The following is a 26,603-nucleotide window of genomic DNA, read 5'->3' as shown; positions in this document are numbered from 1 at the left end:
GAGAAGGGATTGTGTGATGGTTAGTTTAGCAACTGCGTGACGCAGCATGACAACATTTTATTAATTGGTCGATAATATGCTGGGTGGGGTGTTTTGTACACCAATGAGATTCCTGTCTCCTTTCTGTAATATATTTGGCAATGCTGTTTCAGCTGTTATACTTGTTTTAGATGATGTTTTAAATTGCATAGATCATAAATCTCAATGTGCTGCCATATTTCTAGACTTTTCCAAGGCATTCAACACCATTGACCATTCCCTACTCATTCAAAAACTGTCTGAAATGGGCCTGGACAATGAGTCTTGCAAATGATTTAAGAACTATCTGACAGACAGGACACAATGTGTGCATTCTGATGGTATTGAGTCTAGTTTCCTGGATATTAGGTGTACCACAGGGGTCAGTATTGGGACCAGTTCTCTTTACTATTCATATGAATAATATTGGTCTTTTTATTAAATCCCTTGATATTTTTCTGTATGCAGATGATATGGTTATGTATGCCATAGCACTGATTGTTAATTAGGGATAGGTGTCCCGCTAGCAACTTCCGGTGAAATTGGAGGGCGCGCAATTCAAGTAAATATTTATAATATTAAACATTCATGAACATATCTTATATCATTTAAAAGCTTAACTTCTTGTTAATCTAACTGTATTGTCAGATTCCAAAAAGGCTTTACGGCGAAAGCATACCATGCGATGGTCTGAGGACGGCGCCCCACATTAACATATTTTTCAACCAGCACAGGCTTCACAAAATCACAAATAGTGATAAAATAAATCACTTACCTTTGAAGATCTTGCTCTTTTGCAATCCCAAGGGTCCCAGCTACAACCTGAGTGGTTCGTTTTGTTCGATAAAATCCATCTTTATATCCCAAAAAGTAAGTTTAGTTGGCACCCTTGATTTCAGTAATGCTCAACAGACAGACAAAGGAGTCCAAAAGCAACCACGAAAATTCGTCCAAACAAGTCAAACAATGTTTTTATTTATCTATCTAAAATTTTAATAAACTAAAATACGGAAAGAAGTATGTTCAATAGGAAAGGCAAATTCATACGTGCTGCTCACACGCCAAAAGACTGATTTAATGAAATTCAGGAAACTAGACCCTAGCCCAGAGAGGTTTTAAGTTATTGCACAGAACAAAATGTATAAGATCTACAAAGCCTTTGTTAACTTCAGACCTTATATCCCAAACCCCATTATTTTCCCCCTTCATTTCTCCCATAGCAAGGGTCAACGAACCAGAGGTAGAAAATGCTGACTAATTTCCGTGTTTTAGGACTACAAGCTGGCGAGCTCTATAGGATAGAATATAATATGTAAAGAGCTGGTGGTCTCATCATGGACTGTAGGGGGACCTCTAACTTTAATAATGTGAATGTCTCTACAGTCTGAACAGCTAATTAGCATGATGTATTCAGATCATCAGTCCCTCCCACTTCACTGACATGTTGAATATGGTGGAACCTGCCGTGGTCTACTGATTGTCATCTATTCACCTATGTGACACTCCTCTTGTTTTATATACATTGATACCAGACTCTTTCCAGCACTCTCACATAATCAAACATGTTCACATTTCTCTTCACTGTTACTGTCTCACTGCTCTGTGCTGCAGGTACAGTTTCATAATGTTTCATTTATTTAACCAGGAAAGTTAAGAACAAAATTCTTATTTACAATGAAGGACTTCTCTAGTTAAATATATATTGATGTTTCCAAGCATATGTTCCTGAGTCTTGATGTATTCAGGTCTAACTGTACCTAACTCTGTTGATTTCATTCTCACTGTGTCCTTACAGGTCTTGTTGAGGGGAGTGAAGTCACTCAGACACCCAACATACTCTGGGGACCGAAAGACAGTGATGCTCTGATGAACTGCAGTCACACTAAGGATTCTAGCTACTTCCAGATGTACTGGTACAGACAGCTTCCAGGAGAAGGAATGAAGCAGGTAGTCTTCATTACTCCCAGTTCTCAACCTGACTATTCAGGGGAATTCAGTAAAGACAAATACCCAACTGTTAAGGCTGTAGCTGAGAGTGGATCTTTCACAGTGAAGAAGTTGGAGACAGGAGACAGTGGAATGTACTTCTGTGCTGTGAGTCAACACAGTGATACAGACAACAAGTACAGCTGCACAAAAACCCCAGTATTTCAACATATAATATGTAAAGAGATGGTCTCATCACATACTGTAGGGGGACCTCTAACTCTAGTTCTTCTAATGTCTGATGGTCTCATCACATACTGTAGGGGGACCTCTAACTCTAGTTCTTCTAATGTTTGATGGTCTCATCACATACTGTAGGGGACCTCTAACTCTAGTTCTTCTAATGTCTGATGGTCTCATCACATACTGTAGGGGGACCTCTATCTCTAGTTCTTCTAATGTCTGATGGTCTCATCACATACTGTAGGGGGACCTCTAACTCTAGTTCTTCTAATGTCTGATGGGTTCATTGTCATGATCATGTAATCAGTCATGTTCACAGTGAGGTCCTATGAGCAAGCTTTACAGTACAGGCTTCCTGACACTCCCACTGTCACTATCCACAACCCTGAAGGAAACATGCTACTACAACAGCCAATCTCCTTTCACCTCAGAGCTTCACCCAGGAGACACTCATATCACATAATCATCGTCTTCCTCAGCATATTCATCATCTTCATCGTTATCTTTTTCTTCATCATGATGTTCAGAGTTCTGATTCACCTGGCAGCTCTACCACTCTGGGTGACAGGTATTAAATCACTTATGATGAGAAGCCTAACGATACTACGAATGTCATCAAACTGAATGAAAATATCCTTTCTCTACCTCTCTCCTCTCTCTCTCTCCTTCTCTCCCCTCTTCTCTCTCTCCCTCTCCTCTCTCTCTCCTCTCCTTTCTCTCTCTGTCCACAGGGCAGTTGTTTAGTAGCATGGTTCATCAGAGGCCTGTGGCACTAACAGAAGGTCCTGGAGGAGATGTTCAACTCACCTGCAGCCATACGATCCCTGACTACTACGTGATACTATGGTACAAACAGTCAGCAGGAGACACTGCTATGAAACTCATTGGTTATGCATATACCAAGTCAATAACCATGGAGAAATCATTTGAAAAGCACTTCAATGTGAGTGGAGACGGTGGGAAAAAGGCTTATCTTCATCTAGTGAGTCTGAGAGGACCTGAACACAGTGCAGTTTATTACTGTGCAGCCAGCCAACACAGTGATGTAGACTTCCTCCTGTTCTCTACAAAAACCCTGTCTGATGGTAATATTAGACCACGGCTCAGAACACCTGCATCTGAAGTTTGACTTTGACTCAGTGCCAATGAATAAACACAGATGGATGATGGCATGAGGTGATATCTGTCCTAGTACAGTATACCAGTATTTACAGTTTAGTGTCACCACTCATTAACATGCATTATTCAATGTTACAATGTCAAATTCCATTACTCAATTTCTATCTATATAAAAAGAGAAATCCTTTAATGATGTAGATACCGGTATGTTCCACAATACACCTTTAAGTTGAACAGGAGACCTGTAGGTGAACAAGGGATCTGCTCGAATATCAACACAAGTTCTGACGTCAAAGTGATGTCATTTCCTTCCCCTCCGGCAGCTCAGTTCAGCTCCCCTTCTCTATTGACTTATTCTCCTCTCCCCCCTATGGGCTCTGGTCTAAAGTAGTGCACTAGAAAGGGAATAGGGTGCCATTTGGGATGCTGACATACATTTGACACTCCCACTAGATGACATGACATCTCTGACTATCTGAAAACCCTTTCTTCTTGTCCATGTGACTCTTCTCTCCAGAACCATCAACATGATCAAGCTTCTCATACATGTAGCAACTCTACCACTATGGGTGACAGGTACTAAATCCCTCATGAAAGATAGATTTACTACTGAAATATATTGCTGTCAATATGCTGAGTAATACTGTATATTTCAGATGGTCTGTTTTCATCCACAGGGCTGTCACAAACAGACAAAGTTCACCAGACTCCTACTGCAATACTAAAAGGACCTGAAGACAAAGTTAATCTCACTTGCAGCCACACTGTTTCAAGTTACGACATGATACTGTGGTACCAACAGTCAGCCCAAAACACTGCTCTGAAACTCATTGGGTATGTGAGATTCACCAGTCCAACGGTGGAAGATTCCTTTAAAGGGCGTTTTGATGTCAGTGGAGATGCTGCAGCTAATAAAATGGCGTATCTACATTTTCCCAAAGTGCCAGAAGCTGAAGACAGTGCAGTGTATTTATGTGCTGCTAGTAAAGCACAGTGTTAAACTATACCCTCTCTCCTCTACAAAAACCCTCTCTGATCCTCTCATATAATACTGACTACAGCTCTATACACCTGCACCTGTCTTCAACCACTTCAACAACACTTTGTTATGAACCATTAGATATCAAACAGATAGTAATGATACTGTTATAAGTGGCTAGTTTAGATGGTTTAGGTGCACTTCCTCAGTTCTCCACCAGGAGGGAGTGTTTCTCAACACACATTTAGAAGATGCTGTATAGTGGCACTTTATGGGCCCCGGTCAAAGTTAGTGCACTATATAGGGAATAGGGTGTCATTTGGGACAGTATGGGTGCCTGGACCAGGGCCGGTGGTATTGGAGGGCCCTACGGGGCCTGAGGCAGGGCCGGTGGCATGGGATGGCCTTAGGGGGTCTGAGACAGGGCCGGTGGTATGGGAGGGCCCTACGGGGACTGAGGCAGGGCCGGTGGCATGAGATGGCCTTAGGGGGTCTGAGACAGGGCCTGGGGTATGGGAGGGCCCTAGGGGGTCTGAGACATTGGCAGGTGGTGTTGGAGGGCCTTAGGGGGTCTGAGACAGGGCCGGTGGTGTTGGAGGGCCTTAGGGGGTCTGAGACAGGGCCGGTGGTATGGGAGGGCCCTAGGGGGTCTGAGATATGGCCGGTGGTATGGGAGGGCCTTAGGGGGTCTGAGACAGGGCCGGTGGTGTTGGAGGGCTCTAGGTGGCCTGGGCTATGAATGTGGTATGGGAGGGACCTAGGGAGCCTGGGCCAGGGAATTTGGTGTGGGAGGGCCCTGGGGGCCAGGGACAGGGAATGTGGCTGGGAGGGGCCTTATACTTTCTCTGTCCGGACATGATCAGATACATTGAGTGACTGACCATGGGTGAATGAGTGTGTGTGTACATGTGTATGTGAAGTGTGTCAGTATCAGTGTGTGTGGCTGAGTGGTAGAGACCTGAGGATGGCTGAGTAGTAGAGACCTGAGGATGGCTGAGTAGTAGAGACCTGAGGATGGCTGCGTGGTAGAGACCTGAGGATGGCTGAGTGGTAGAGACATGAGGATGGCTGAGTAGTAGAGACCTGAGGATGGCTGAGTGGTAGAGACATGAGGATGGCTGATTGGTAGAGACCTGAGGATGGCTGAGTGGTAAAGACCGGAGGATGGCTGAGTGGTAGAGACTTGAGGATGTCTGAGTGGTAGAGACCTGAGGATGTCTGAGTGGTAGAGACCTGAGGATGTCTGAGTGGTAGAGACCTGAGGATGTCTGAGTGGTAGAGACCTGAGAATGGCTGGGAGGTGGGACAAAGGAGGTATCAGAGGCATGCTGAGTGGGACTAGGGGCTCCGCAGTAATCTAAAACAATGATAACTATCCTAAAGGACAATATTCAAGGCATATTGACATTTGAGAGAGACATAATGGGAGGCATAAAGCAATCACAGGTGATGATATGGAGAGCTAGCTAAGACAACAACGGGTAAGACAACAACAGCTAATCTGCTAAGACAACAACAACAGGTAAAATGGAGATGAAAGGGCAGAGAGGGTCAGTTAACTACACACAGGGCCTGGGTTGGAGGCTGGGGCCGACAGATAAACAACAAATAAACAAAATGGAGTACTGTGATTAATGAACTGTCCAGCAGCCATCAGCTGTGTAGCCAAGTGATCATAGGGTCCAGTGAACAGCAATAGATGGAACAGGGAAGCCACTGGGTAGTTGTTACTACCTAGCAAGCTGGAGACACAGCGTTTAAAGTTAGCAGACTGGGGCTAGTAGAAGCGCCTGCTCCGACGTCTACTACCTAGCAAGCTGGGGACACAGCGTTTAAAGTTAGCAGACTGGGGCTAGTAGAAGCGCCTGCTCCGACGTCTACTACTTAGCAAGCTGGGGACACAGCGTTTAAAGTTAGCAGGCTGGGGCTAGTAGAAGCGCCTGCTCCGACGTCTGGCAAAGGCCGGTTGGGGGCACAGCGGATGGAGTTACGTCGGCAGACCAGTTGTGGTGGAACGGCGGGGCTTCGTGTCGACAAAGGGTCCAGGCCAGTTGGCGAAAGAAGTATTGTGGTTGTAGTAATTTTAGTTTGCTAGCCGAGAGATGCGCCTGGCTCACGGCTAACTGGTGCTAGCTTCAGGACAGGGGCGTTAGCCACTATAGCCTTTCGGTAGCAGCTAGCTAGCAGCGATGATCCGATGCAAAGGTCCAGAGCTTCCTGCATGGATCCAGTGGACTAGTGTAGTTCATGCAGTGTTGGGAAGATTCGGAAGACATCAGCTGTTTAGCCAAGTGATCACTGAGCGGGCCGGGATGTGGGCCACTCTTTATCACTTTATCACAGTACTACGTCACACCAGACCAATGTCTGCCTGCTTGAATGCCAACAACTCAGATACACATTAAGACATGAAATTACCCATGGCATCGATAGGACCTCACTCAGAGATAAAATAATAGAACATTCAAAATGGATGAATATTTCCTTTAACCACCAATCAACTACCTCCAGTTATCAGTGCATCAGATCTCCCTCTCTGCTCTACTAAACCCTGCTTCCTGTCCCACTTAGACTCCTCCTGCAGGGTTCATCTCAGGTCTCTGATATTTTAGATGTTCTCATAAGGAGGCAGCATCCCTCTATAAGATCACTGAGATGAGTTGATGAGAAGCCACCTCTAATTCATGTGGAGTGGTTTGTCTGTCTCATTCTTTCTGTCTCCTTAACAGTGAGTCAACATGATCAGAATTCTTATCTCCATCACCATGGGTTACACAGCCTGGGCTGCAGGTATTCAGATAATTGATTTCATCAACTACTAATATCCTTATTTGATTGGTTTTCATGTTTCAAGTGAATATGTTTCTCTATCTGTTGTTTCACCTCTCTCTCTCTCTCTCTCTCTCTCTCTCTCTCTCTCTCTCTCTCTCTCTCTTTCTCTTTCTCTTTCTCTCTCTCTCTCTCTCTCTCTCTTTCTCTCTCTCTTTCTCTCTCTCTCTTTCTCTCCATAAAGGTTCTTCTCTCAGTAATCAGGTCCACCAAACACCTGCAGACCTGTACAAGAACCAGGGAGAGTTGGCTAAGATGGAGTGTTCACATAGTATATCAGGCTACAATCGTATCCTCTGGTACAAGCAATCAAACTACAGAGAATTTGTGTTTTTAGGATACATGATCGGGACATCTGGTTCTCCTGAGGCTGGATTTGATATAGAAGGAGATGCTAGTGCAGGTGGTACCAGCACCTTAACCATCAAACAACTAACTCCAAATAGCAGTGCTGTGTATTACTGTGCTGCTAGTTTACACAGTGCATCAGATCTCCCTCTCTGCTCTACAAAAACCTCCTCCCTGGTGTACTGTAGACTAATCACACCTGTATTAACATCACTCTGTATCTGACTCTGATTCAATGCCAAAACACTCACCAGCTGGTCTAATAGAAAGGGGAGGTTCCCTCTGATATACAGGAGACCATGATACAGTATGGTATGATATCATGTCTTTCCTGTAGGTGGAGTTACAGCTCAACTAATCCATGTGGACTCACCAGACACAGTACCACAGTAAACTATGGTGTGTAGTAAGGAGTCTGAGAGTTGAAGATCCATGTCCTTTTGAATGTTCATCATGAATGTGGAACACACTCTCCCCAGCTACAACACCATACTGTGGTATCAGCAGGTAGAACACACTCTCCCCAGCTACAACACCATACTGTGGTATCAGCAGGTGGAACACACTCCCTTCCAGCTACAACACCATACTGTGGTATCAGCAGGTAGAACACACTCTCCCCAGCTACAACACCATACTGTGGTATCAGCAGGTGGAACACACTCTCCCCAGCTACAACACCATACTGTGGTATCAGCAGGTGGAACACACTCTCCCCAGCTACAACACCATACTGTGGTATCAGCAGGTAGAACACACTCTCCCCAGCTACAACACCATACTGTGGTATCAGCAGGTAGAACACACTCTCCCCAGCTACAACACCATACTGTGGTATCAGCAGGTGGAACACACTCTCCCCAGCTACAACACCATACTGTGGTATCAGCAGGTAGAACACACTCTCCCCAGCTACAACACCATACTGTGGTATCAGCAGGTGGAACACACTCTCCCCAGCTACAACACCATACTGTGGTATCAGCAGGTAGAACACACTCTCCCCAGCTACAACACCATACTGTGGTATCAGCAGGTAGAACACACTCTCCCCAGCTACAACACCATACTGTGGTATCAGCAGGTAGAACACACTCTCCCCAGCTACAACACCATACTGTGGTATCAGCAGGTGGAACACACTCCCTTCCAGCTACAACACCATACTGTGGTATCAGCAGGTAGAACACACTCTCCCCAGCTACAACACCATACTGTGGTATCAGCAGGTGGAACACACTCTCCCCAGCTACAACACCATACTGTGGTATCAGCAGGTGGAACACACTCTCCCCAGCTACAACACCATACTGTGGTATCAGCAGGTAGAACACACTCTCCCCAGCTACAACACCATACTGTGGTATCAGCAGGTAGAACACACTCTCCCCAGCTACAACACCATACTGTGGTATCAGCAGGTAGAACACACTCTCCCCAGCTACAACACCATACTGTGGTATCAGCAGGTGGAACACACTCTCCCAGCTACAACACCATACTGTGGTATCAGCAGGTGGAACACACTCCCTTCCAGCTACAACACCATACTGTGGTATCAGCAGGTGGAACACACTCTCCCCAGCTACAACACCATACTGTGGTATCAGCAGGTGGAACACACTCTCCCCAGCTACAACACCATACTGTGGTATCAGCAGGTAGAACACACTCTCCCCAGCTACAACACCATACTGTGGTATCAGCAGGTGGAACACACTCTCCCCAGCTACAACACCATACTGTGGTATCAGCAGGTGGAACACACTCTCTCCAGCTACAACACCATACTGTGGTATCAGCAGGGGGAACACACTCTCCCCAGCTACAACACCATACTGTGGTATCAGCAGGTAGAACACACTCTCCCCAGCTACAACACCATACTGTGGTATCAGCAGGTAGAACACACTCTCCCCAGCTACATCACCATACTGTGGTATCAGCAGGTAGAACACACTCTCCCCAGCTACAACACCATACTGTGGTATCAGCAGGTGGAACACACTCTCCCCAGCTACAACACCATACTGTGGTATCAGCAGGTAGAACACACTCTCCCCAGCTACAACACCATACTGTGGTATCAGCAGGTGGAACACACTCTCCCCAGCTACAACACCATACTGTGGTATCAGCAGGTAGAACACACTCTCCCCAGCTACAACACCATACTGTGGTATCAGCAGGTGGAACACACTCTCCCCAGCTACAACACCATACTGTGGTATCAGCAGGTGGAACACACTCTCCCCAGCTACAACACCATACTGTGGTATCAGCAGGTGGAACACACTCTCCCCAGCTACAACACCATACTGTGGTATCAGCAGGTGGAACACACTCTCCCCAGCTACAACACCATACTGTGGTATCAGCAGGTAGAACACACTCTCCCCAGCTACAACACCATACTGTGGTATCAGCAGGTAGAACACACTCTCCCCAGCTACGACACCGTACTGTGGTATCAGCAGGTGGAACACACTCTCCCCAGCTACGACACCATACTGTGGTATCAGCAGGTGGAACACACTCTCCCCAGCTACGACACCATACTGTGGTATCAGCAGGGGGAACACACTCTCCCCAGCTACGACACCATACTGTGGTATCAGCAGGTAGAAAACACTCTCCCCAGCTACAACACCATACTGTGGTATCAGCAGGTAGAACACACTCTCCCCAGCTACAACACCATACTGTGGTATCAGCAGGGGGAACACACTCTCCCCAGCTACGACACCATACTGTGGTATCAGCAGGGGGAACACACTCTCCCCAGCTACAACACCATACTGTGGTATCAGCAGGTAGAACACACTCTCCCCAGCTACAACACCATACTGTGGTATCAGCAGGTAGAACACACTCTCCCCAGCTACATCACCATACTGTGGTATCAGCAGGTGGAACACACTCTCCCCAGCTACAACACCATACTGTGGTATCAGCAGGTGGAACACACTCTCCCCAGCTACAACACCATACTGTGGTATCAGCAAGTGGAACACACTCTCCCCAGCTACAACACCATACTGTGGTATCAGCAGGGGGAACACACTCTCCCCAGCTACAACACCATACTGTGGTATCAGCAGGTAGAACACACTCTCCCCAGCTACAACACCATACTGTGGTATCAGCAGGTAGAACACACTCTCCCCAGCTACAACACCATACTGTGGTATCAGCAGGTAGAACACACTCTCCCCAGCTACAACACCATACTGTGGTATCAGCAGGTAGAACACACTCTCCCCAGCTACAACACCATACTGTGGTATCAGCAGGTAGAACACACTCTCCCCAGCTACATCACCATACTGTGGTATCAGCAGGTGGAACACACTCTCCCCAGCTACAACACCATACTGTGGTATCAGCAGGTGGAACACACTCTCCCCAGCTACAACACCATACTGTGGTATCAGCAAGTGGAACACACTCTCCCCAGCTACAACACCATACTGTGGTATCAGCAGGGGGAACACACTCTCCCCAGCTACAACACCATACTGTGGTATCAGCAGGTAGAACACACTCTCCCCAGCTACAACACCATACTGTGGTATCAGCAGGTAGAACACACTCTCCCCAGCTACAACACCATACTGTGGTATCAGCAGGTAGAACACACTCTCCCCAGCTACAACACCATACTGTGGTATCAGCAGGTGGAACACACTCTCCCCAGCTACAACACCATACTGTGGTATCAGCAGGTGGAACACACTCTCCCCAGCTACAACACCATACTGTGGTATCAGCAGGTAGAACACACTCTCCCCAGCTACAACACCATACTGTGGTATCAGCAGGTGGAACACACTCTCCCCAGCTACAACACCATACTGTGGTATCAGCAGGTGGAACACACTCTCCCCAGCTACAACACCATACTGTGGTATCAGCAGGTAGAACACACTCTCCCCAGCTACAACACCATACTGTGGTATCAGCAGGTAGAACACACTCTCCCCAGCTACAACACCATACTGTGGTATCAGCAGGTGGAACACACTCTCCCCAGCTACAACACCATACTGTGGTATCAGCAGGTGGAACACACTCTCCCAGCTACAACACCATACTGTGGTATCAGCAGGTGGAACACACTCTCCCCAGCTACAACACCATACTGTGGTATCAGCAGGTGGAACACACTCTCCCCAGCTACTTCACCATACTGTGGTATCAGCAGGTGGAACACACTCTCCCCAGCTACAACACCATACTGTGGTATCAACAGGTGGAACACACTCTCCCAGCTACAACACCATACTGTGGTATCAGCAGGTGGAACACACTCTCCCCAGCTACAACACCATACTGTGGTATCAGCAGGTGGAACACACTCCCTTCCAGCTACAACACCATACTGTGGTATCAGCAGGTAGAACACACTCTCCCCAGCTACAACACCATACTGTGGTATCAGCAGGTGGAACACACTCTCCCCAGCTACAACACCATACTGTGGTATCAGCAGGTAGAACACACTCTCCCCAGCTACAACACCATACTGTGGTATCAGCAGGTAGAACACACTCTCCCCAGCTACAACACCATACTGTGGTATCAGCAGGTGGAACACACTCTCCCCAGCTACAACACCATACTGTGGTATCAGCAGGTAGAACACACTCTCCCCAGCTACAACACCATACTGTGGTATCAGCAGGTGGAACACACTCCCTTCCAGCTACAACACCATACTGTGGTATCAGCAGGTAGAACACACTCTCCCAGCTACAACACCATACTGTGGTATCAGCAGGTGGAACACACTCTCCCCAGCTACAACACCATACTGTGGTATCAGCAGGTAGAACACACTCTCCCCAGCTACAACACCGTACTGTGGTATCAGCAGGTGGAACACACTCCCTTCCAGCTACAACACCATACTGTGGTATCAGCAGGTGGAACACACTCTCCCCAGCTACAACACCATACTGTGGTATCAGCAGGTGGAACACACTCTCCCCAGCTACAACACCATACTGTGGTATCAGCAGGTGGAACACACTCCCTTCCAGCTACAACACCATACTGTGGTATCAGCAGGTGGAACACACTCCCTTCCAGCTACAACACCATACTGTGGTATCAGCAGGTGGAACACACTCTCCCCAGCTACAACACCATACTGTGGTATCAGCAGGTGGAACACACTCTCCCCAGCTACAACACCATACTGTGGTATCAGCAGGTGGAACACACTCTCCCCAGCTACAACACCATACTGTGGTATCAGCAGGCCTTCTATAAATGTCTCTACTGTAGGATGTATGGGGCTTCTATAAATGTCTCTACTGTAGGTTGTATGGGGCTTCTATAAATGTCTCTACTGTAGGATGTATGGGGCTTCTATAAAAAAAATAAGTGCACTATATAAGGAATAAGATGCCATTGAACAAAAATCACTTGGGAGGATCATTACTGCACCACCCATGGATTGTGGATGTCATATCCTGTTTGGATTGTGATGTCATATCCTGTTTTATATATTCTTCCCATTTGAGTTCAAAATGACTCAGTTCCTCTGATGTTGTTCTCATTGACTGGGAGTGAAAATGTTCCATTTCCTCGTCACATTCTCTGTCGTTATTTGCCTTATGGGTAATAGGCCTAATACACATGTTGGAAATCATTAATTATTTTGATGTCCAGGATGGGCATTTCTGTGTATGTGTCCATCCATTGGGGTATAAGGGCCCAATGTGGATATAATTTCATCCATCCAATATCTTCTCTCCACCTCTACCCAGGTCTCTCTCTCAGCCTTGAGGTTTATCAGACTCCCTCTGAAGTCTTACTGAAACGCGGAGAGAACGTTCAGATCTTCTGCCACCATGAGAAAACTAACTACAGACTGATGCAGTGGTTCCAGCAGTCACCGGGAGAAAAACAACTCAAATGTATAGCCTATTTATTGTTTAAGTCTCAAACCACGTACATTGAAGAACACCTAAACGTGAGTGGGGATTTGAGTCAGAACGACCCGAAGAATGTTTCTCTGAACATGTTCAACCTTAAAGGTCCCGATCACAGTGCAGTTTATTACTGTGCTGCAAGTGAAGGCCACAGTGTTGTAGATTCCCCTGTCTGCACTACAAAAACCCTGTGTGACACAATCAGTTTCACTGTAGTAAACTATTTAACAGAACACCTCCCTCACACCTGCGTTGAGGTCTGGATTTGATCCGATATACTGTAACCACAACTAGAATGAGTAGAACGGGCCTCCTCATTCAAGTCAATGATGCCATAATGGGTGGACTGGCAGCCATCCTTTCTAGACATTATATTTCTGTGACTGTGACAACGTTCTGTCGTTACATCGCTGATGAGGTCACTTCCTGTCCCTCTTTCTCCTCTCCAGTCAGTTCAGATGAGATGTCAGTTAGTTGTTGATGTTCAGCTCAAGACTCAACATGATCAGAACCCTCTTACTCGGTTGGCTCTCAGGTAATAACAGTAATCTGACTTAGATATGGTCACTTGTTAAGATGTACAGTACGGGTATTATGTATCTTCGTCTCTTACCGATGAAAAATGAAAGATAATTTCTTCTCTCCATCTCTCCTCAGGTCTCTGTCTCAGTGTTGAGGTTCACCAGACTCCCTCTGCAGTCTTCAGCAGACCTGGAGAGAATGTTCAACTCTTCTGCCAACATCAGAAAACAGACTACACACTAATGCTGTGGTACCAAAAACCACAAGGAGAAACAGCTCTGAAACTCATTGGAAATCTGTATCATAAGAATCCAACCATTGAGAGTTCATATGAAAAGCATTTTAATATGAGTGGGTATTTGGGTGGAGGTGGCCCAAAGAATGCCTCTCTGAACATGTTCAACTTGAGACGACCCCAACACAGTGCAGTGTATTTTTGTGCTGCTAGTTATGCACAGTGTTGCAGATTCCCCTGTCTACACTACAAAAACCTTCTCTCAGTCACTGTCTCACTAGATTATACTGAAGCAACACCTCCCTCTCACCTGCACTGAGGTCTGGATTTTTGATTCAGTGCCAATATAATATAACAGTACAGCTGTTTGATACCACGCCGCATTCTGTCATTACATCACTGATGAGGTCACTTCCTGTTCCTCCTCCCCAGTCAGTTCAGATAAGTTGAGATGAGATGTCAGTTGGTTGTCGACGATCACTAAGTCAACATGATCACACCTCTTATCATTATCACTGCCCCACTATTCTGGATCACAGGTAATTTAAACTTCAGATATTTAGTAGTTCCCTACATTACTTATTAAAACATGAAAATTAAAAAATTTGCCTAAATGTGTACAAATAATTACTAATTATATGTTTTATTTCAAACTTGAAATGGTGGTACAATCCTTTGTTATGTCCTCTGTCTCCGCCCAGGTGTCTCTCTCAGTAAACCAGTGCACCAGTCTCCCTCTACATCGCTGGTGAAGCCTAATGCCTCTGTCACACTCAACTGCAGTCATACAATCCCCAGCTACGACACAGTCCTCTGGTACAAGCGTTCTGTGGAAGACACGGCTCTAAACCTCATAGCTTATGTATACTATAAAACCCCAACAGTTGAACCCTCATATAAAGGTTACTTTGATGTGAAAGGAGATGGCGAGAACGATGCCTTCCTTCATATCCTCAAACCGAGACAAGCTGAAGACAGTGGGGAGTATTTCTGTGCTGTCAGTCTACACAGTGGTACAGAGACCTAGTCCACTCTACAAAAACCTCCCTCTGACACTACATCAAAACACCTGCATTAAACCACATGAGGGAGCAGACTTCTGTTCAGAGACTATCAACACCTGCATTAAACCACATGAACTAACAGACGTCTGTTCAGATACTATCAACACCTGCATTAAACCACATGAACTAACAGACGTCTGTTCAGAGAGAGAGAGAGTGGGGGAGAGGAGAGAGAAGGAGAGAGAGAGCGAGAGAGAGAGAGAAAGAGACAGAGATTGGGGGGGAGAGAAAGAGAAAGAGAGATTAGAGAGACATAGAGAGTGAGATCAGAGCATATGCATGGAGAAAGAGACAGAGATAATCTAGTTTCAAGGACCAAATTAAATTGAGAGGAAACGCAGAACAGTATTGTGATTTAAGTGTTTCCAACCTGACACAAGAGGACAGTGCAGTGTATTTATGTGCTGCCAGAGAGCACAGTGGAGCAGATCCTGTCTCAGCCCTACAAAAATCACATCTCAAATACAAAGACACACCTCACACCTCCACTACAGTGTTCTGAACCATATAAACATCCTCAATACTAAACATCCTCACTACTAAACATCCTCAATACTAAACATTCTCATTACTAAACATCCTCAATACTAAACATCCTCATTACTAAACATCCTCAACACTAAACATCCTCATTACTAAACATCCTCAATACTAAACATTCTCAACACTAAACATCCTCATTACTAAACATCCTCAATACTAAACCTCCTCAATACTAAACATCCTCAATACTAAACATCCTCATTACTAAACATCCTCATTACTAAACATCCTCAATTCTAAACATTCTCAATGCTAAACCTCCTCATTACTAAACATCCTCAACACTAAACATCCTCAATACTAAACATCCTCAATACTAAACATCCTCAATACTAAACATCCTCAATACTAAACCTCCTCATAACTAAACATCCTCAACACTAAACATCCTCAATACTAAACATCCTCAATACTAAACATCCTCATTACTAAACATCCTCATTACTAAACATCCTCAATTCTAAACATTCTCAATGCTAAACCTCCTCAATACTAAACATCCTCAACACTAAACATCCTCAATACCAAACCTCCGCAATACTAAACATCCTCATTACTAAACATCCTCAATACTAAACATCCTCATTACTAAACATCCTCAATACTAAACATCCTCAATACTAAACATCCTCAATGCTAAACATCCTCAAAACTAAATATCCTCAACACTAAACATCCTCAACACTAAACATCCTCAATACTAAACATCTTCAATACTAAACATCCTCAACACTTAACATCCTCAACACTAAACATTCTCAACACTAAACATTCTCTACACTAAAAATCCTCAACACTAAACATCCTCAACACTAAACATCCTCAATACTAAACATCCTCAACACTAAACATCCTCAACACTAAACATCCTCAATACTAAACATCCTCATTACTAAACATCCTCAACACTAAATATCCTCATTACTAAACATCCTCAATACTAAACATCCTCAACACTAAACATCCTCAACACTAAACATCCTCAATACTAAACATCCTCATTACTAAACATCCTCAATACTAAACATCCTCATTACTAAACCTCCTCAATACTAAACATCCTCAATACTAAACCTCCTCAATACTAAACATCCTCATTACTAAACCTCCTCAATACTAAAACTCCTAAATACTAAACATTCTCAACACTAAACATCCTCAACACTAAACATCCTTAATACTAAACATCCTCATTACTAAACATCCTCAATACTAAACCTCCTTAATACTCAACATCCTCATTACAAAACCTCCTCAATACTAAACATCCTCAATACTAAACCTCCTCAATACTAAACATCCGCATTACTAAACCTCCTCAATACTAAACCTCCTAAATACTAAACATTCTCAACACTAAACATCCTCAATACTAAACATCCTTAATACTAAACATCCTCATTATTAAACATCCTCAATACTAAACATCCTCAATACTAAACCTCCTTAATACTCAACATCCTCATTACTAAACATCCTCAATACTAAACATCCTCAATACTAAACATCCTCATTACTAAACATCCTCATTACTAAATATCCTTAATACTAAACATCCTCAATGCTAAACATCCTCATTACTAAACATCCTCATTACTAAACATCCTCATTACTAAATATCCTTAATACTAAACATCCTCAATGCTAAACATCCTCATTACTAAACATCCTCATTACTAAACATCCTCATTACTAAATATCCTTAATACTAAACATCCTCAATACTAAACATCCTCATTACTAAACATCCTCATTACTAAATATCCTTAATACTAAACATCCTCAATGCTAAACATCCTCATTACTAAACATCCTCATTACTAAACATCCTCATTACTAAATATCCTTAATACTAAACATCCACAATACTAAACATCCTCATTACTAAACATCCACAACCATTTATTGTTGCATTTTCTTCAAAATAAAGAGGCCTTTTATTTTGCAAATTCTGTTTTGTTTTATGTTATTGTTCCAATACCTTCCAGCTGATCCAGCAGAGAGCAGTAATGTTCCACTGTACTGTAAGCCGATAGGTCAGCTATAAGCTCCTCCCACCTCAGAACACTCAGAATGTGTTCTATTGTTCTACATTCTACTCGTAGAGATGGAGGTCTCACTGATCCTGCTGCACTACCTAGAGCAGGGCTCTCCAAGCTGTTCTAGGATGAGAGCTACAGTACTTTTTGAAAATGTGGCGAGCTACATGTTTCTTTTTACAGCTTTCAAATGTGTTTTCTGTCAACATAACTAGAAAGATGATTGTTAATAAACTGTATCGGGCATGACAGGCCCCATAATATTATCATTCCTGGATTTGGATTTGTTTTAGATTTTTTTACTCTCAATATTATGTTAGTTGATGATAGTTGATGTTCTCAGTCTGTCTCTGGTTCAATCTCATCAGAAGACCTATAGAGCCCCACAGTGAAGGTGTCATAATTGAGGTTCTCAGTCTGTCATTGGTTCAATCACATCAGATGACCATTATTGAGGTCTCGATTATTTTGTGAAACTCTCCTTTAATTGTGCATCGGTCGGTCAAGAGATGTTTCCGCTGTTAGGCCTACTGCTGTAGCATATGTCATGGCAGAGATTGTAAAGCAGAGCTGCCCGACCCTCTTCCTGGAGATCTACTGTCCTGTGGGTTTTCAGTCCAACCCTAATTTAACATATCTGATTCTTCTTATTAGCTGGTTCAAGTCCTTAACAGTCTGATGGCCTTGAGATAGAAGCTGTTTTTCAGTCTCTCAGTCCCAGCTTTGATGCACCTGTACTGACCTCGCCTTCTGGATGGTAGCGGAGTGAACAGGCAGTGGCTCGTGTGGTTGTTGTCCTTCATGATCTATTTGTCCTTCCTGTGACATCAGGTGCTGTAGGTGTCTTGGAGGGCAGGTAGTTCGCCACCAGTGATACATTGTGCAGACCGCACCACCCTCTGGAGAGCCTTGCGGTTGAGGGCTTTGCAGTTACTGTAACAGGCAGTGATACAGCCCGACAGGATGCTCTCAGTTGTGCATCTGTAAAAGTTTGTCAGGGTTTTAGGTGACAAGCCACATTTGTTCAGCCTCCTGAGGATGAAGAGGTGCTGTTGCAGCTTCTTTACCACACTGTCTGTGTGGGTGGTCCATTTCAGTTTGTCTGTGACGTGTATGCCGAAGAACTTAAAACTTTCCACCTTCTCCACTGCTGTCCCTTTGATGTGGATAAGGGGGTGCTCCCTCTGCTTTTTCCTGAAGTCCATGATCATCTCCTTTGTTTTGTTGACGATGAGTGAGAGGTTGTTTTCCTGACACCACACCTCCTCTCTGTAGGCTGTCTCGTCATTGTTGGGAATCAAGCCCACTACTGTTGTGTCGCCTGTAAACTTGATGATTGAGTTGCAGGCTGGCATGGCCACGCATTTCATGGATGAACAGGGAGTACAGGAGGGGGCTGAGCATGCACCCTTGTGGGGCCCCAGTGTTGAGGGTCAGTGACATGGAGATGTTGTTTCCTACCTTCACCACCTGGGGGCAGCCCATCAGAATGTCCAGGACCCAATTTCACAGGGCAGGGTTGAGACCCAGGGCCTCCAGCTTAATTATGAGCTTGGAGGGTGCTATGGTGTTGAATGCTGAGCTGTAGACAACGAACAGCATTCTTACACAGGTATTCCTCTTGTCCAGATTGGATAGGGCAGTATGCAATGTGATGGCGATTGCATCGTCTGTGGACCTATTGGGGCGGTATGCAAACTGAAGTGGTTCTAGGGTGGCAGGTAAGGTGGAGGTAAAATGATTCTTGTCTAGTCTCTCAAAGCACCTCATGATGACAGAAGTAAGTGCTGCGGTGAGGTAGTCATCTAGTTCAGTTATCTTTGCCTTCTTGGGTACAGGATCAATGGTGGCCATCTAGAAGCATGTGGGGGTCAACAGACTGGGATAGGGAGAGATTGAATATGTCTGTAAACACACCAGCCAGCTGGTCTGCCCATGCTCTGAGGACGCGGCTAGAGATGCCGCCTGGGACAGCAGTCCTGTGAGGGTTAACACAGTTAAACGTCTTACTCACTTTGGCCACGGAGAAGTGGGGGGGTGGGCACAGTCCTTGTTAGCAGGCCACGACGGTGGCACAGAATTATCCTCAAAGCTGGCAAAGAAGGAGTTTAGTTTGTCTGGAAGCGAGACGTCGATGTTGGTGTCTTGGCTGTTTTATTTTTTCAATTCCGTAATTGCCTGTAGACCCTGCCACATAGTACGTCTCGTGTCTGAACCGTTGAATTGCTACTCCAATTTGTCCTTATACCAACATTATGCTTGTTTGATTGCCTTGCGGAGGGAATAACTACACTATTTATATTCGGCCATATTCCCAGTCCTCTTCCCGTGGTTAAATGTGGTGGTTCCTGCTTTCAGTTTTGTGCGACAGCCTCTATCCGTCCATGGTTTCTGGTAAGGGTAGGTTTTAATAGTCACAGTGGGTACAACATTTCCAATGCAATACCTTATAAACTCACTCACCGAGTCAGCGTACAGATCAATGTCATTCTCTGAACATTTCCCAGTCCCCGTGATCGAAACAATCTTGAAGCATGGATTCAGATTGGTCAGACCAGCGTTGAATGGTTCTAGTCACGGGTATATCCTGTTTGAGTTTCTGCCTATAAGGAGGAAGGAACAAGATGGAGTCGTGGTCGGGATTTTTGCCAAAGGGAGGGCGAGGGAGGGCCTTGTATGCATCGTGGAAGTTAGAGTAGCAGTGATCGAGTGTATTGCCCGCGCGAGTGCTGCAATCAATATTCTGATCAAATTTTGGTAGCCATTCGGTAGCCATGTTCTCAAATTTGCTTTGTTAAAATCCCCAGCTACAATAAATGCAGCCTCTGGATATATGGTTTACATTGAGTCCAGTGATGTTCCTTGAGGGTCATTGTGGTGTCTGCTTGAGGGGGTATATACACAGCTGTGACGAAAACTGACGATAATTATTTTGGGAGATAATATGGCCTGCATTTGATAGTAAGGAATTCTAGGTCGGGTGAGCAGAAGGACTTGAGTTCCTGTATGTTGTTATGATTACACCATGAGTCGTTAATCATGAAGCATACACCCCTGCCCTTCTTCTTCCCAGAGAGGTGTTTATCTCTGTTGGCATGATGCATGAAGAAGCCCGGTGGCTGTACCGACTCCGACAACATATCCCGAGAGAGCCATGTTTACGTGAAACAGAGAATGTTAAAATCTTTGATGTACTTATGGAAGGCAACCCTTGCTCTCATCTTGTCCACCTTGTTGTCTAGAGACTGGACATTGGCGAATAGTATACTCGAAAGCGGTGGGCAGTGTTGCATGCCTAACGGAGCCTGACCAGGAGGCCGCTCCGTTTGCCTCTTCTTTAGCGATGTTGTTTTGGGTCGGCTTCTGGGATTAGATCCATTGTCCTGGGCGGTGGTCCGAACAGAGGATCTGATCCATTGTCCTGGGCGGTGGTCCGAACAGAGGATCTGATCCACTGTCCTGGGTGGAGGTCCGAACAGAGGATCCGCTTTGGGAAAGTTATATTCCTGGTCGTAATGTTGGTAAGTTGACGTCACTCTTAGATCCAATAGTTCTTCCCGGCTGTATGTTAAGATTTCCTGGGGTAACAACATAAGAAATAACACATTAAAAAATGAAATACTGCATAGTTTCTTAAGGACTCGAAGTGAGGCGACCATCTCTGTCAGCGCCATCTTGCTGAGCTGTGACAGCAAACCAAAAGGACAACAACTTAGTGCAATTGATTTGACATGAATATATTATTAAAGAATGCCAGCACCAGCTTGCAGATGTCCCAACCTGGTCTCAGAGCATTTCCTACTATTCTGTACGTAAATCCCAGACTCTCTATTGAGTATGATATGTTAGTTGGTTGATTCAGATTAGTTGGTTGTTGATGATCATCTCTGATGATGTCACTTCCTGTTCCCCCTCCTCTCCTGACAGTTGAGGAGGTTTGTTGGTTGATTCAGATTAGTTGGTTGTTTATGATCATCTCTGATGATGTCACTTCCTGTTCCCCCTCCTCTCCTGACAGTTGAGGTGGTTTGTTGGTTGATTCAGATCAGTTGGTTGTTGATGATCATCTCTGATGATGTCACTTCCTGTTCCTCCTCCTCTCCTGCCAGTTGAGGTGGTTTGTTGGTTGATTCAGATTAGTTGGTTGTTGATGATCATCTCTGATGATGTCACTTCCTGTTCCCCCTCCTCTCCTGCCAGTTGAGATGGTTTGTTGGTTGATTCAGATTAGTTGGTTGTTGATGATCATCTCTGATGATGTCACTTCCTGTTCCTCCTCCTCTCCTGCCAGTTGAGATGGTTTGTTGGTTGATTCAGATTAGTTGGTTGTTGATGATCATCTCTGACAGTCAACATGTACAAAACTCTCATCATCTACACACTCTTTTGGCTCACAGGTAGTAATCTAGGAAATTTACATTTGTTTTAGATTCATAATATGGTATGATGTATATTCATCCTTTATGTTTGCCTATGCTAGTGAATGTCTTCTCTCCATCTCTCCTCAGGTCTCTGTCTCAGTGTTGAGGTTCACCAGACTCCCTCTGCAGTCTTCAGCAGACCTGGAGAGAATGTTCAACTCTTCTGCCAACATCAGAAAACAGACTATAGAGTGATGTTGTGGTACCAGAAACCACGAGGAGAAACAGCACTGAAACTCATTGGATATTTGAATTTTAATTCTCAAACCATTGAGAGTTCATATGAAAAGCATTTTAATATGAGTGGGGATTTGGGTGGAGGTGGCCCAAAGAATGCCTCTCTGAACATGTTCAACTTGAGACGACCCCAACACAGTGCTGTGTATTTCTGTGCTGCTAGTAAGGCACAGTGTTGCAGATTCCCCTGTCTACACTACAAAAACCTTCTCTCAGTCACTGTCTCACTAGATTATACTGAAGCAACACCTCCCTCTCACCTGCACTGAGGTCTGGATTTTTGATTCAGTGCCAATATAATATAACAGTACAGCTGTCTGATACCACGCCGCATTCTGTCATTACATCACTGATGAGGTCACTTCCTGTTCCTCCTCTCCAGTCAGTTCAGATAAGTTGAGATGAGATGTCAGTTGGTTGTCGACGATCACTAAGTCAACATGATCACACCTCTTATCATTATCACTGCCCCACTATTCTGGATCACAGGTAATTTAAACTTCAGATATTTAGTAGTTCCCTACATTACTTATTAAACATGAAAATGTAACAATTTGCCTAAATGTGTACAAATAATTACTAATTATATGTTTTATTTCAAACTTGAGAAATGGTGGTACAATCCTTTGTTATGTCCTCTGTCTCCGCCCAGGTGTCTCTCTCAGTAAATCAGTGTACCAGTCTCCCTCTACGTTGCTGGTGAAGCCTAATGCCTCTGTCACACTCAACTGCAGTCATACAATCCCCAGATATGACACAGTCCTCTGGTACAAGCGTTCTGTGGAAGACACGGTTCTAAACCTCATAGCTTATATATACTATAAAACCCCAACAGTTGAACCCTCATATAAAGGTTACTTTGATGTGAAAGGAGATGGAGAGAACGATGCCTTCCTTCATATCCTCAAACCGAGACAAGCTGAAGATAGTGGGGAGTATTTCTGTGCTGCCAGTATACACAGTGGTACAGAGACCTAGTCCACTCTACAAAAACCTCCATCTGACACTACATCAAAACACCTGCATTAAACCACATGAAGGAGCAGACTTCTGTTCAGATACTATCAACACCTGCATTAAACCACATGAACTAACAGACGTCTGTTCAGAGAGAGAGAGAGTGGGGGAGAGGAGAGAGAAGGAGAGAGAGAGCGAGAGAGAGAGAGAAAGAGACAGAGATTGGGGGGGAGAGAAAGAGAAAGAGAGATTAGAGAGAGACATAGAGAGTGAGATCAGAGCATATGCATGGAGAAAGAGACAGAGAGAATCTAGTTTCAAGGACCAAATTAAATTGAGAGGAAACGCAGAACAGTATTGTGATTTAAGTGTTTCCAACCTGACACAAGAGGACAGTGCAGTGTATTTCTGTGCTGCCAGAGAGCACAGTGGAGCAGATCCTGTCTCAGCCCTACAAAAATCACATCTCAAATACAAAGACACACCTCACAACTCCACTACAGTGTTCTGAACCATATAAACATCCTCAATACTAAACATCCTCACTACTAAACATCCTCAATACTAAACATCCTCAATACTAAACATCCTTAATACTAAACCTCCTCAATACTAAACATCCTCAATACTAAACATCCTCAATACTAAACATCCTCAATACTAAACATCCTCACTACTAAACCTCCTCAATACTAAACATCCGCAATACTAAACATCCTCAATACTAAACATCCTCAATACAAAACATCCTCAATACTAAACCTCCTCAATACTAAACATCCTCAATACTAAACATCCTCACTACTAAACATCCTCAATACTAAACCTCCTCAATACTAAACATCCTCAACACTAAACATCCTCAATACTAAACATCCTCAATACTAAACCTCCTCATTACTAAACCTCCTCAATACTAAACCTCCTCAATACTAAACATCCTCAATACTAAACATCCTCAATACTAAACATCCTCACTACTAAACATCCTCAATACTAAACATCCTCAATACTAAACATCCTCAATACTAAACCTCCTCATTAATAAACCTCCTCAATACTAAACATCCTCAACACTAAACATCCTCAATACTAAACATTCTCATTACTAAACATTCTCATTACTAAACATCCTCATTAATAAACATCCTCAATACTAAACATCCTCACTGCTAAACATCCTCAATACTAAACATCCTCAATACTAAACATCCTCAATACTAAACATCCTCAACACTAAACATCCTCACTACTAAACCTCCTCAATACTAAACATCCTCACTACTAAAACATCCTCAATACTAAACATCCTCATTACTAAACATCCTCAATACTAAACATCCTCAACACTAAACATCCTCAATACTAAACATCCTCAACACTAAATATCCTCATTACTAAACATCCTCATTAATAAACATCCTCAACACTAAACATCCTCATTAATAAACATCCCCAATACTAAACATCCTCACTACTAAACATCCTCAATACTAAACATCCTCAATACTAAACATCCTCAATACTAAACATCCTTAATACTAAACCTCCTCAATACTAAACATCCTCAATACTAAACACCCTCAATACTAAACATCCTCACTACTAAACCTCCTCAATACTAAACATCCTCAATACTAAACATCCTCAATACTAAACATCCTCAATACTAAACATCCTCAATACTAAACATCCTCAATACTAAACATCCTCAATACTAAACATCCTCACTACTAAACATCCTCAATACTAAACCTCCTCAATACTAAACATCCTCAACACTAAACATCCTCAATACTAAACATCCTCAATACTAAACCTCCTCATTACTAAACCTCCTCAATACTAAACCTCCTCAATACTAAACATCCTCAATACTAAACATCCTCAATACTAAACATCCTCACTACTAAACATCCTCAATACTAAACATCCTCAACACTAAACCTCCTCATTACTAAACCTCCTCAATACTAAACATCCTCAACACTAAACATCCTCAATACTAAACATCCTCACTACTAAACATCCTCACTACTAAACATCCTCAATACTAAACATCCTCAATACTAAACATCCTCAATACTAAACATCCTCAACACTAAACATCCTCACTACTAAACCTCCTCAATACTAAACATCCTCACTACTAAAACATCCTCAATACTAAACATCCTCATTACTAAACATCCTCAATACTAAACATCCTCAACACTAAACATCCTCAATACTAAACATCCGCAATACTAAACATCCTCATTACTAAACATCCTCAACACTAAATATCCTCATTACTAAACATCCTCAATACTAAACATCCTCAACACTAAATATCCTCATTACTAAACATCCTCATTAATAAACATCCTCAACACTAAACATCCTCATTAATAAACATCCCCAATACTAAACATCCTCACTACTAAACATCCTCAATACTAAACATCCTCAATACTAAACATCCTCAATACTAAACATCCTCAATACTAAACCTCCTCAATACTAAACATCCTCAATACTAAACATCCGCAATACTAAACATCCTCATTACTAAACATCCTCAACACTAAATATCCTCATTACTAAACATCCTCAATACTAAACATCCTCAACACTAAACATCCTCAACACTAACCATCCTCAACACTAAACATCCTGAACACTAAACATCCTAAACACTAAAAATCCTCAACACTAAACATCATCAATACTAAACATCCTCAATACTAGACATCCTCAATACTAAACCTCCTCAATACTAAACATCCTCAATACTAAACATCCTCAATACTAAACATCCTCACTACTAAACATCCTCAATACTAAACCTCCTCAATACTAAACATCCTCAATACTAAACCTCCTCATTACTAAACCTCCTCAATACTAAACCTCCTCAATACTAAACATCCTCAATACTAAACATCCTCAATACTAAACATCCTCAATACTAAACATCCTCAACACTAAACATCCTCAATACTAAACATCCTCAATACTAAACCTCCTCATTACTAAACCTCCTCAATACTAAACATCCTCAACACTGAACATCCTCAATACTAAACATCCTCACTACTAAACATCCTCATTAATAAACATCCTCAATACTAAACATCATCACTACTAAACATCCTCAATACTAAACATCCTCAATACTAAACATCCTCACTACTAAACATCC

At 43.6% G+C, this 26,603-nt stretch overlaps 1 gene segment (V, D, J or C); it reads left to right on the top strand.

Annotated features, from left to right (window-relative positions):
* The first annotated feature begins 1,580 nt into the window (after positions 1–1,580).
* Positions 1,581–26,603, top strand: part of LOC139383499 (T-cell receptor beta-2 chain C region-like) — a 91,221-nt gene continuing 66,198 nt past the window's right edge. The window contains 2 exon segments of the C gene segment in view: positions 1,581–1,629; positions 1,814–2,119. Of these exon segments, the coding sequence occupies positions 1,581–1,629; positions 1,814–2,119 (355 nt within the window).

Source organism: Oncorhynchus clarkii, chromosome 25, assembly GCF_045791955.1.
Source record: "Oncorhynchus clarkii lewisi isolate Uvic-CL-2024 chromosome 25, UVic_Ocla_1.0, whole genome shotgun sequence".
Taxonomy (NCBI): Eukaryota; Metazoa; Chordata; class Actinopteri; order Salmoniformes; family Salmonidae; genus Oncorhynchus; species Oncorhynchus clarkii.
The sequence above is the reverse complement of the archived record's forward strand: the minus strand, read 5'-3'. Positions and strand labels throughout refer to the sequence as shown.